This window comes from Rhinoraja longicauda, chromosome 36, assembly GCF_053455715.1.
Source record: "Rhinoraja longicauda isolate Sanriku21f chromosome 36, sRhiLon1.1, whole genome shotgun sequence".
Taxonomy (NCBI): domain Eukaryota; kingdom Metazoa; phylum Chordata; class Chondrichthyes; order Rajiformes; family Arhynchobatidae; genus Rhinoraja; species Rhinoraja longicauda.
The window spans coordinates 8,938,521-8,951,802 of NC_135988.1; the positions used below are offsets into that span (position 1 = coordinate 8,938,521).

General features: G+C 47.0%; 1 protein-coding gene across 1 annotated transcript in view; it reads right to left on the reverse strand.

The window, feature by feature from the left end:
* slc23a2 (solute carrier family 23 member 2) overlaps window positions 1-13,282 on the reverse strand; it is a 77,987-nt gene that overhangs the window by 11,115 nt on the left and 53,590 nt on the right. Inside the window, exons 7-10 of the mRNA XM_078429178.1 lie at window positions 12,920-12,987; window positions 11,174-11,355; window positions 4,644-4,764; window positions 566-722 (exon numbers count right to left, since the gene is read on the reverse strand). Of these exons, the coding sequence (XP_078285304.1) occupies window positions 566-722; window positions 4,644-4,764; window positions 11,174-11,355; window positions 12,920-12,987 (528 nt within the window). The remainder of the gene's footprint in view (window positions 1-565; window positions 723-4,643; window positions 4,765-11,173; window positions 11,356-12,919; window positions 12,988-13,282) is intronic.

Genomic DNA, 13,282 nt, shown 5'->3' on the forward strand with positions numbered 1-13,282 from the left:
ATCTCTGGAGAAAAGGAATAGGTGACATTTTGGATTGGGACCTTGAAACTTGCCACCTGTCCCGCTGAGTTACTCCAACATTTTGTCTCTATTGTCGGTGTAAAGCAGCATCCCCAGTTCCTTCCTACACATATTGAATGATACTTTTGGTAAGAGTGTCATACAGCATATGCCAACCATACAGCGTCCAGGCTTACAGTGCCCTCCGGGCCTACAGCACCCCCCCGGGCCTACAGCACCCCCCGGGCCTACAGCGCCCCCCCGGACCTAATACCATATTAGGCCCGGGGGACGCTGTAAGCCCCGACAGTTTAGGTCCCAACAGTTTAGGTTTCTGACATTTTAGCTCTGGGCAGTCTAGGTCCGGAGGCCCGGGCGCCGCCTAATGGAGGTTGCCTAGCAACCCGCCTTCGGGCCCGGGCGGCCGCCATTGGTGAAGCGGGAGCACGTGGCCGCTGGCTGGGTGAGGTCACCAATTTATTTGGGAGTGGGGAAGTTGGCAACCATAGCTGGAAACCATCAACCTCAGAGAAAGAGGGCCGGATAATAAGGAGTGCGTACTTACAGGGGTAAGGGACTTTGAACCACGGTGCCACATTGAGGACCCCTTTCTTTGCGTCGGTGCGGGCATAGTAACCGTACTGTTCGCTGTCTGGTGGGAAGACATCAGTCACCGTGAAAATGAAGCACAGAAACCACGACACCAGGACAGCCAAAATAATCTGGAGGAGCCAAACCAAGAGCAAAATTAGATATCATCGGAAAGAATGCGATTAGCTACACTTGCAATTTCTTATCTCTGTGAAGGAACCAGAAGACTGATCTTATGCAACTCAGAAAAGTGGCCAGCATCAAAGACTCACACCACCCTGGTCATGCTCTCATTTTACTCTTACAGTCAGGAAGTATACAAATCTGTAAACCGTGATAACGAAGTTCAGGAATAGCTTCTTCCTAACAATCATTAACCTCCACAACACTGTACAACATTATCTACATACTTAACATTATCTCTCTACATCATCGTCTGTAACTCTCATTTCCCTTTCCCGTGACATTCAGTCTGAAGGAGCGTCTCGTCCTGAAACGTCACCCATTCCTTCTCTCCACAGATGCTGCCCGTCCCACTGAGTTACTCAGTGTCTATCTTCGGTTTAAACCAGCATCTGCAGTTTGATTTGATTCAGATTTAGAGATACAGCGCGGAAACAGGCCCTTCGGCCCACCGAGTCCGCGCCGCCCAGTGATCCCCGCACATTAACACTATCCTACACACACTAGGGACAATTTTTACATTTTACCCAGCCAATTAACCTACATACCTGTACGTCTTTGGAGTGTGGGAGGAAACCGAAGAACTCGGAGAAAACCCAAGCAGGTCACGAGGAGAACGTACAAACTCCGTACAGACGGCGCCCGTAGTCAGGATCGAACCTGAGTCTCCGGCGCTGCATTCGCTGTAAGGCAGCAACTCTACCGCTGCGCCACCGTGCCACCGTTCCTTCCGACACTATACAACATTAACCTATGAACTTCTTTGGTTGCAGTAAGGACTTTGGTCTTTTTTATGCACTGGTATTGGGGTTAATAATTTATTGATTTTTATATATTATCGATGTCTATTGCCGGTTGTGCTGCTGCAATTAAGAACTTCATTACTTTGTTGTCAGTTCATAGGACAATTTAAAAACTCTTGCTGCCACTGTATGTTTCTTTTCTTTTTGTCCTAATCAGATGTGCAGCACTTTGGTCAACGTGGGTTGTTTTTAAATGTGCTATACAAATAAAATTGACTTGACTTGACTTGACTTGACTTGATAATTCTGCACACCTGGAATTTGCTTGGTTGGGCAGTTTGGTTTTACAGTGGGGAAATTAAGGATTAAAAAAAATATGCAAATCCCAGAATCTGAAACAGAGGCAGAAAATGCTGAAAGCAAACGTCAGATTAGGCAGTATTTGTGGTGTGAGATATCCTGGCATTCCCTCTCACTCCATCCCACCCCCACCCAAGTCGCGCCAGCTTCTCGTATTCAACCAACAAACAGCTAACAATGGCCTGTTTCCTTTATCATTGTTACTTTTTTGCATATCTTTCTTTAATTGTTCTTTATCTCTCGACATCATTGTCTACGTATATCTCTTGTTCCCCTTTCCCCTGACTAGTCTGAAGAAGGCTAGTCGACCTGAAACGTCACCCGTTCCTTCTCTCCAGAGATGCTGCCTGTCCCGCTGAGTTACTGCAGCTTTTTGTGTCTATCAGGTCGAAGATCTGTGGTCAGAACCAATCAGAAACATTAACTGGTCCTCTATGTATAGATGCTGCGTGACCTAATGAGTGTTTCCAGAATATTTTGTTTTTGGTTTACAGTTGGAAACAGCCTAAGGTTATCCAAGTTACTCTGATTGGAAGTGTGGGTGAGGAGAGATGGGCAGCCATCTCTTTGGGCCAAGACACAAGAGGCAACCTGTTGGATCAAGGATCAAGCGCACAACCTTAGCATCTGGACTCTGGCTCCAGGATGGGGGTACCACACTGTAGACGGGACGATCAACAAAAGCTTATCTTACTTGAGATGTCCTGCTGAGATACTCCCAAGAGGAGCAGTGGTGTTCCACCTTGTAATTGGGACCCGTCCCTCTGTGGTTTCCACCCGTCCGAGACCTCTGTGCTCCTCCAATTCCAACCTCTTGCAATTCCTTAAATCGTGTCTTCAAGCTGACAACATCAAACTCCTGAATTTTCTCCCCAAATCTCTCCCCTCCTTTCCCTTTCCCCCAAGACGTTTCTCAAAACCAATTTCTTCAACCAACCCAATACTCACTGTCCGAATGTGTGTCAACAATCTCCTTTAGACTTTACTTCAGAGATGCGGCGCGGAAACAGGCCCTTCGGCCCACCATGTCCGCGCTGATCGGCGATCACCCCACACACAAGCGCTATCCTACACACTAGGGACAATCTACAAATGATGCCAATTAACCGACAAACCTGTATGTCTTTGGAGTGTCACAGTGAAAATGTGCAAACAACACCCGTAGTCAGGATCAAACCCGGGTCTCTGATGCTGTAAGGCAGCAAATCTACCCCTGCGCCTTCGTGCAACCCATTTTTTATAACTGTGGAATATCTCACGGTATGTTAACAATGTTAACTTACACAGCCATTGTTCAATGTTCCCCTGTTAGCATGAGCCAACTAAAGCTGGCCTTCATAACAAGTGGAGTTGAGTATAGGAGCAAAGAGGTCCTTCTGCAGTTGTACAGGGCCCTAGTGAGACCGCACCTGGAGTACTGTGTGCAGTTTTGGTCTCCAAATTTGAGGAAGGATATTCTTGCTATTGAGGGCGTGCAGCGTAGGTTCACTAGGTTAATTCCCGGAATGGCGGGACTGTCATATGTTGAAAGATTGTATACACTGGAATTTAGAAGGATGAGAGGAGATCTTATCGAAACGTATAAGATTATTAAGGGGTTGGACACGTTAGAGGCAGGAAATATGTTCCCAATGTTGGGGGAGTCCAGAACAAGGGGCCACAGTTTAAGAATAAGGGGTAGGCCATTTAGAACTGAGATGAGGAAAAACCTTTTTCAGTCAGAGAGTTGTGAATCTGTGGAATTCTCTGCCTCAGAAGGCAGTGGAGGCCAATTCTCTGAATGCATTCAAGAGAGAGCTGGATAGAGCTCTTAAGGATAGCGGAGTCAGGGGGTATGGGGAGAAGGCAGGAACAGGGTACTGATTGAGAATGATCAGCCATGATCACGTTGAATGGCGGTGCTGGCTCGAAGGGCCGAATGGCCTCCTCCTGCACCTATTGTCTATTGTCTAAGCTTAGGATTTGCCAATTAGTGGTCCTATTAGCCCATTATCACAGGTCAACAGTTACATCTCAACCATACATTCCACAGTAGATGAACTTCTTAGCCCATTTTGTATATAAAAAAAGACCAACATGACAGGTTAACGTTGGCTGGCAGTCCAGGACAGTGCTGTGAAAGAGCTGGTGACCTTTGAGAAAGAACGTTAAGGACCCAACCATCCTAACTATAGCTACAAACATTCGAAAGCCTCAATTCAAAGATGGATCGGGGAGTTATGTCAGATATCCCAGGTAGCACATACTCAAAACATTGCCAATGTTTAGAGGAGCATTAAAAAAAAAAAGAGATACTTTGTGGAAATAGGCCCTTCCACGCCGACCAGCGATCCCCGCACACTAACCAACACACATTTCTTACAATTTTACCAAGCCAATTCGCCTACAAACTTGTACATCTTTGGAATGTGGGAGTTAACCAGAGCACCGAGCGTAAACCCACGCAGGTCACGGGTCTCTGGCACTATCAGGCAGCAACTCTACCGCTGCGCCACCGTGCCATTCAAAATTTGTTTGCCCCCTTTCCTTTATTACAAAACGGATCTCTCTGGCTGTGGAGGACATGGGGGCACTTGGAGTTAATGCAAAGAGTAATGGACACTTAAGCCGCCCGTTTTATAACAAGCCGTCTTGCTTTCCTATTGTGAAATCTTTGAGGCAGGAGATCCCAGGTGATGAGAAAGTGGCAGAAGTGTGGACATCCCACACGCTCACTACGCACCAGCCCATTATCACGTCGTTACCCCTCGGAGAGCAGCAACTTACCGGGAACATTTTGAATAGCTGCAACTTGTAGGCGGTCCACCCCTTTTTGTATTTGTAAACCGGAAGAGGCAGGTTGACGTTCCGTGCGTATTGAGAGAAAATCAGCACCAAGAATATTGTCCTGGAAGAGAAAGGAGCGGTTTAAAAGTTCAGTTTATTGTCACATGTACCAAGATACAGTGAAAAGCTTTCTTGTTGTTGTTGCGTGCTATCCAGTCAACGGAAAGACGAGACATGATTACAATGAAGCTGTCCACCGTGCACAGATACAGGATAAAGGGAATAACGTTTAGTGCAAGATAAAGTCCAGTAAAGTCCGATTAAAGAGAGTCAGAGTGTCTCCTATGAGGTAGATGGTAGCTCAGGACTGCCCCTTAGTCGGTTATAAATCAGAGCATCGAATATAGAAGTTGGGATGTAATGTTAAAATTGTACAGGGCATTGGTGAGGCCGAATCTGGAGTATGGTGTGCAGTTCTGGTCGCCAAATTATAGGAAAGATGTCGACAAAATGGAGAGGGTACAGAGGAGATTTACTAGAATGTTGCCTGGGTTTCAGCACTTACACTACAGAGAGAGGTTGAACAGGTTGGGTCTTTATTCTTTGGAGCGTAGAAGGTTGAGGGGGGACTTGATAGAGGTTTTTAAAATTTTGAGAGGGACGGACAGAGTTGACGTGGGTAGGCTTTTCCCTTTGAGAGTGGGGAAGATTCCAACAAGGGGACATAGCTTCAGAATTGAGGGACAAAAGTTTAGGGGTAACATGAGGGGTAACTTCTTTACTCAGAGGGTGGTGGCTGTATGGAATGAGCTTCCGGTGGAAGTGGTGGAGGCTGGCTCGATTTTATTATTTAAGAGTAAATTGGATAGGTATATGGATAAGAGGGGATTAGAGGGTTATGGTCGGAGTGCAGGTAGATGAGACTAGGTCAGGGAGAGTGGTCGGCGTGGACTGGAAGGGCCGAACGGGCCTGTTTCCGTGCTGTAGTTGTTATATGGTTATATGGTTGTAGGATGGATGGCCTTTTCTTCACATCCTAAGTGTATCTGGGTCCTCATTACCATCAAGACCCGTCCGCTCTCCAGTGATGAGTCTTCCCCTTTCCCAATGCCCACACTGCCCCAATGCAGGGCACTTCTTGCCCAGTGTTCTCCAGCCTGGTTTCAGATACTGACCCCTCAAGTGTCCAGAGATGAGCTTCACTCCAATAACAACCCCATCATCTCAGCATTCTCACTCAATTGTTCCTTTATTATCACGTCTGACCAAGGTACAGTGAGATTATTTTTTTGCACAGAGATCAGCGAGATTATTGCCACACGTATGTACAATCTACGGTTAAGCACATGATGCATAGAAACAGCCCACTGAGTCAAAATGCAATAGTCGCCATTTCTGCTGCCATTTCAGTCCCAACTGCATCTGACCATTAAGGCCCTTTGCAGCCGTCCTCTCCATCCAATCAGCCCACAAACCGCCGTCCTTCTCCTTGCCTGGCCATCTTCGTGCCCCAGGGGGGCCTCCCACTGATGACCCGGAAGGCGTGGAAGGTGAGACACCCAATTCTTCCTCCTGTACCTCGTCCAGCGTCTGCCAGCCGCCGTCGCCGATTCCCTCATCTCGCGCTCAAAACCTGATACTTTTCCGTGTCCCCTAACCACGCCACGCTTGGACCTTCTGCCTCGGATGCTTGGCCTTTGTCCTCGAGTCTATCCAGTCTCATAAAGGATTGGCGGGCACCATATTCCCTGTTATCATCCCCCTCGCTGTCTATTTCCAAGCTTGGCCTATTCCTTTTGGGATTCCACGCTTCTCTTATCACCAACCTGCCCACGAGGAATTTACCTCAGCCATTGTCCAAGGCTCACCCCACATCACACCAATGGCCCTCCAGCACCCAATCCGTCACAACTATCTGAGCTTTAGGGGACGTTAGGACAAAGACTTGGCTGGGTTTCCAAAACAAAACCCCACAAGACTGATACCCTATGGCTTCCATGATATTTGAAGGGAGACATCAGCAACTGGAGATCTCTGATTACTTCACCCACCTGTCAAGCAAAATCTCAGACTAGCTAGGAAACACGCCAGGACACAAAATGCTGGAGTAACTCAGCAGATCTGGCAGCATCGTTGGAGAACATTTACAGGTGACGTTTCAAGTCAGGAACCTTAATCAGACTGGAGGGATCCTGACCCGTAATGCAACCCATCTGTTTTCTCCAGAGATGCTGCCCGACTTGCTGAGTTACTCCAGCACTTTGCATCCATTTGTGTCGACCAACATCCAGTTTAGTTTAAGGTTATTGTCATGCTTGCTGAGATACAGTGAAAAGCTTTTCGGCCACTCATCTGCAGATTTTTGTTTCACAAAATGCTGGAGTAACTCAGCGGGTCAGGCAGCATCTCGGGAGAGAAGGAATGGGTGACGTTTTGGGTCGAGAACCTTCTTCAGACTGATGTCAGGGGGGGCGGGACAAATTAAGGATATAGGTGGAGACAGGAAGATAGAAGATGCAGATTGTTGTTTCTTCATAGTAAACATCCTACATGATGCACATTTATAAAATCACTCTTCAGTCAGCACTTGTATTCCTAATTGTGCCTGATCATTATGGCCTCCAACATAGATATCAGTCACTACTAGGGACATTGAATAAATATCACTGCACACAGACTCAGCAAATCTGCCTAGGAGACAAAGGCTCAAAGATTGTAGCCAGGACTGGTTAGCAATTCCTGCCACAAGCAGAGAGGGTGGAAGTTCAGAATTCTCTTCTGCAAATGGTCATCGTCGCCATGTCATTGCTCATTTTAAATCTGGAGGTTGATGGGTTTTTGTTAATTAACGGTGTGATTGACAGGGAATTCTGCCACGGGTCAGCTGGAACTTTACTACATGGGGAAGCTAGGCTCAAGGGATTGAACATCCTCTTCCTGTTCTACGTGAATGACATGGTAAGAAATGACCTTCCCCATTCCGCGCCTAAGCTTTTGGTCATCTCTTCCAAATCATTGCGGGTTTCGGGGGACCTCATTGAAACATACAGAATCGTGAAAGGCTTGCGTAGAGTGGATGTGGAGAGGATGTTTCCACTAGTGGGAGAGTCTAGGACTAGAGGTCATAGCCTCAGAATTAAAGGACGTTCTTTTAGGAAGGAGATGACAAATTTATTTAGTCAGAGGGTGGTGAATCTGTGGAATTCTTTGCCACAGGAGGCTGTGGAGGCCAAGTCAGAGGGTATTTTAAAGATAGATTCTTGTTTAGTAGGGGTGTGGGAGAAGGGTGGGGGGTCAAAATTTATTTGATAACACTCCTGTGCAGCTCTGTGGGACATTTCACTTGGCTGGGTTTCCAAAAAAAAAGGTGCTACCTACATTCCCGAAGTTATTGTTGCTTGGCCTTCTCAGTGATAGACAATAGACAATAGGTGCAGGAGGAGGCCATTCGGTCCTTCGAGCCAGCACCACCATTCAATGTGATCATGGCTGATCATTCTCAATCAGTACCCCGTTCCTGCCTTCTCCCCATACCCCCTGACTCCGCTATCCTTAAGAGCTCTATCTAGTTCTCTCTTGAATGCATTCAGAGACTTGGCCTCCACTGCCTTCTGAGGCTGTAAATTCCACAGATTTACAACTCTCTGACTGAAAAAGGTTTTCCTCATCTCCGTTCTAAATGGCCTACCCCTTATTCTTTTAAACTGCGGCCCCTGGTTCTGGACTCCCCAACATTGGGAACATGTTTCCTGCCTCGAACGTGTCCAACCCCTTAATAATCTAATACGTTTCGATAAGATCCCCTCTCATCCTTCTAAATTCCAGTGTGTGCAAGCCTAGTCGCTCCAATCTTTCCGGGACCAGAGACCAACTCATGCAGCTGATGTCTCATTCATTCCCAAATGACCTCTTGAATGAACAACCTGGTCCAAGAGTATCACAAGAAGCCCCCACTCCCAGGAACAACTCCAGTCCCAAACCAGGAGCAAAACTCAGACATTTGAGCTCTGCCCCTCCCAGCTTAAGAACACAAGAAAACAGGAGTAGTAGTCTACTCAGTCCCTCAAGCTTGCCCCATCATTCAGTATAATCATGTCTGACATGCCCCAGATCTCATCTCATCTCTTCTGTGTTGTCCCCATAGTCCTTTATTCCCGAATTATTATTTTTTTAACTTCTCTTTAAATACCTCAATGATATAATCTGCATCATTCTCTGAAAATGTAGATTCTCAGATATTCACTGCCCTCTTACACATCTCAGTTTGAAATGATCGCCCCCTTGCATTGTAAAGCATGTCACCTTGTTCCAGCCTCGCCCACTCATGGAAACATCAAGCCTGAAGAATGATGCCAATGTGAAATGGCATCTGCTCATTTCCTACCACAGATGCTGCCCCACCCACCGAATTTTAGATTTTTTTTTAGATTTCAGAAATACAGCGCAGAAACAGGCTCTTCGGCCCACCGGGTCTGCGCCGCCCAGCGATCCCCGCACACTAACATTATCCTACACCCACGAGGGACAATTTTTACATTTGCCCAGTCAATTAACCCACATACCTGCACGTCTTTGGAGTGTGGGAGGAAACCGAAGATCTCGGAGAAAACCCACGCAGGTCACGGGGAGAACGTACAAACTCCGTACAGACGGCGCCCGTAGTCAGGATCGAACCCGAGTCTCCGGCGCTGCATTCGCTGTAAGGCAGCAACTCTACCGCTGCGCCACCGTGCCGAATTCTTCCAACAGATAGTTTTTTGCTCAACATCTACCTTTAGACTTTATAGATACAGTGCCGAAACAGGCCCTTCGGCCCGCGGAGTCTACGCTGACCACTGATCATCCCTTACACTAGCAGTATCCAGTACTCTGGGGACAATCTACAATTTTTTTTAACCGAAGCCAATCAACCTACAAACCTGTACGTCTTTGGAGTGTGGGGGGCAAATGGAACACCGGCTGGAAACCCACACGGTCACAGAGGAGATGGTGCAAACTCTGAAACAGGTCTCTGGCGCTGTAAGGCAGCAACTCTACCGCTGCCCCACAGGGCCTTCCTGTCTCTCAGGATCCTGCACCTTTCCATAAGATCACCCCTCATTCTTACCCCACACCCAAAAGAATGCGGATACAACTTCCTTAGCCGTTCGTAAAAGGACAACCCTCACGTCATAAGAATTGTCCAAGTGAATTCCTCCTCATGCTGATGTATCCTTTAAATAAGAGATCATAAGGTCATAATGATCTACCCGTCTACTCACCCACACCCCGATCCGTGACCATATCACCCCCGTCCTTTATAAACTCCACTGGCTCCCCATCCCCCAGAGAATCCAGTACAAAATCCTCCTCATAACCTACAAAGCCCTCCATAACCTGGCCCCATCCTACCTGACCGACCTCCTCCACAGGCACACTCCCACCTGCACCCTCCGCTCTGCTGCTGCCAATCTCCTATCCCCCCACATCCGGACCAAACTCAGATCCTGGGGGGACAGGGCTTTCTCCATCGCTGCTCCCACCCTATGGAACTCACTACCCCAAACCGTTAGAGACTCCTCCACACTCACCACATTCAAAACATCGCTGAAATCTCACCTGTTCAGTACTGCCTTCAACCACTGAAGGTCACCTCACCTTCTGTCTCCTTTCTCTGTTCGTTTATTTATTTACTTATTTATCTATTTATTCATTTCCCTATGTTCTCTAAATCTCTGTAAAGCGTCTTTGAGTATATGAAAAGCGCTATATAAATAAAATACATTATTATTATTATTATAAGTAAAAGGAGTAGAATTGGTCTAGCTGAGATGGGGTATCTTGGTCAGCATGGACGAGTTGGGCTGAAAGACCTGTTTCCATGCTGTACGACTGTGAATCTAAAATGATTAAGTAGAAAATATAATTTCTAGAATTCGATAGTCAAACGGCATCAACTAATCTGTCGTAAGATCATAAGAGATAGGAGCAGAATTAGGCCATTGGGCCCATCAATCAGACCGTGTGAGATTGGAGCAGAATTAGGCCATTGGGCCCATCAATCGTCATTTATCAGACCGTGTGATTCATTCCTCAAAGCTTGGTTTCAATCCTGATTGCTTGCATTAACGGTTAATTAGATTTCACTCTATCAATAACAAGATTATAAAAGACATTTGGACAGGTACATGGATATGGGTTAAACAAGGGCAAATGGGACTAGTTTAGATGCGGCATCTTGGTTAGCATGGACGAGTTGGCCCGAAGGGCCTGTTTCTGCGCTGAATGCCTCCATCTTCCACCATGGAGAAGGGGGTAAGTTCATAAGTGATAGGAGATGAATTAGGCCATTTGGCCCATCCAGTCTACTCTGCCATTCAATCATGGTTGATCTATCTCTCCCTCCTCACCCCATTCTCCTGCCTTCACCCCATAACCTCTGATCCCTGTACTAATCAAGAATCTATCTATCTCCGCCTTAAAAATATCCGCTGATTCGAGAATCAAAACTGCCCCCAAGATATTTCGAAAGTGTGAAAGAATGTTCTTACAGCATCGCGATGCCCCACTGTTTGCCAGCACGCTCCCCTGCTGACTGGTACCCAGACAGGCCGATCAGTGCCACTGTTGGCGTGATGGTGAGAGGCCCAATGTAGTCGAGGAACACTCCTGGTAGACCCACGAAACCGATCAGCACCTCAATGAGGGAAGACATGATGATGGCTCCCTGGATCTGCAAAGAGGAGATTTGAATCACTCGAATGTACGCCATAACAAAATCACCACCAGACAGACAGCTCTTCTGCAGCCAATGAAACACTCCTGAAGCAACAAGGGGGAACCCAATACGGAGAATTGCAGGCGCATAGAAAACATAGAACAAAATCGACCAGTACAGCACAAGGACAGGCCCTTCGGCCCACAATGTCTGTGCAGAACATGATGCCAAGACCATCACTTATCTGTGTGGAGGAAGGAACTGCCGATGCTGGTTTACAGACGCAAAGTGCTAGACGCAAAGTCCAGCATGTCAGGGAGCATCTCTGGAGGAAAAGGATGGGTGAGGCTTCAGGTCGAAACCCTTCTTCAGACCTATGTCCATCACTTATCTACCTGTACATGACCCAGATCCCTCCATATGTCCATCTAACCCAGATCCCTCCATATTCATTTGTACAAAAGTACAGGAGAAATTAACACCAATGGTCCCACCTCCTTTCTGCCGCTTAGCCTGACACCAGCAATTCAAATTTGTAACCCTCAACAAGCTGGTACAGGAACAATGGGCCAAATGGCCTCTGCCATGGAGCAGGTGGCGGCACAGTGGTGCAACTAGTAGATCTGCTGCCTCAACTCTAGTGACCTGTGTTCAACCCTAAACTCTGGTTTGTCTGTGCGGAGTTGGCACGTTCATAAGTCACAGGAGCAGAATTAGGCCATTCAGCCCATTTAATCTATTCCGCCAGTTAATCATGGCTGATCTATCTCTCCCTCCTAATCCCACTCTTCCGCCTTCCCCCCATAACCTCTGACACCCTTACTAATCAATACTTTCTAACTGCCTTAACATTTTCCACTGACTTGGCCTCCACAGCCTTCTGTGGCAAAAAGTGTCACAGATTCACCACCCTCTGACTAAAGAAATTCCTCCTCATCTTCCTAAAAGAACGTCCTTTCATTCTGAGGCTATGACCTCTAGTCCTAGACTCTCCCACTAGTGAAAACATCCTCTCCACATCCACTCTATGCAATACTTTCACTATTCTGTATGTTTCCCCCTTCATTCTTCTACACTCCAGCGAGTACAGGCCCAGTGCCGACAAACGCTCATCATAGGTTAACCTACACATTCCTGGGATCATTCTTGTAAACCTCCTCTGCACCCTCTCCAGAGCCAGCACTTTGTTCCTCAGATATGGTGCCCAAAACTGCTCACAATATTCCGAATGCAGCCTTACCATTGTGAGGCTGAAAGAGCCTCCACATTACAACCCTCTTTACGTAGACAAGCCCTATTGAAATAAATGTTAGCATTGAGTTTGATTCTGTAACTACGTGGGATTCCTCTAGGTGCTAGGATTTCCTCCCACATCCCAAAGACCCGAGTGCTGGTAGATTAACCGGCTAATGTAGATCGCTCCCTTGTGCGTACTCGAGTGTAGATCTCAAGTTGCTGAAAACATAACGAGAAAAGGTCACCTACAAATTAGTGGAGGGACAAGATAAACTTGTGGGCCGAGTGGCCTCCTACTATATCACAAGGAAATATGAAATAAGTAATCCATGGCGATAGTTACCTCTCGTATCCGTGGGTGCCAAATATGTGACGTGTCCACAATTTCAGAGCCATTTGCAAAAGAGAGCTCTGAAATGAAAAGACAGGGATAGGAGTTTCTTTTTTTGTAGTTAAATTTAGTAATACAGCGCGGAAACAGGTCCTTCGGCCCACCAAGTCCGTGCCGACCAGCAACCTCATACTGGCACTGTACCTACACACTACGGACAATTTACAACCTTTACCGAAGCCAATTAACCTATAAACCTGTACGTCTTCGGCGTGCGGGAGGAAGCCGGAGCAGCCGGGGAAAACCCACGTGGTCACAGGGAGAACGCACAAAACTCCCTGTACAGACAGCATCCCGTAGTCAGGATGGAAGCCG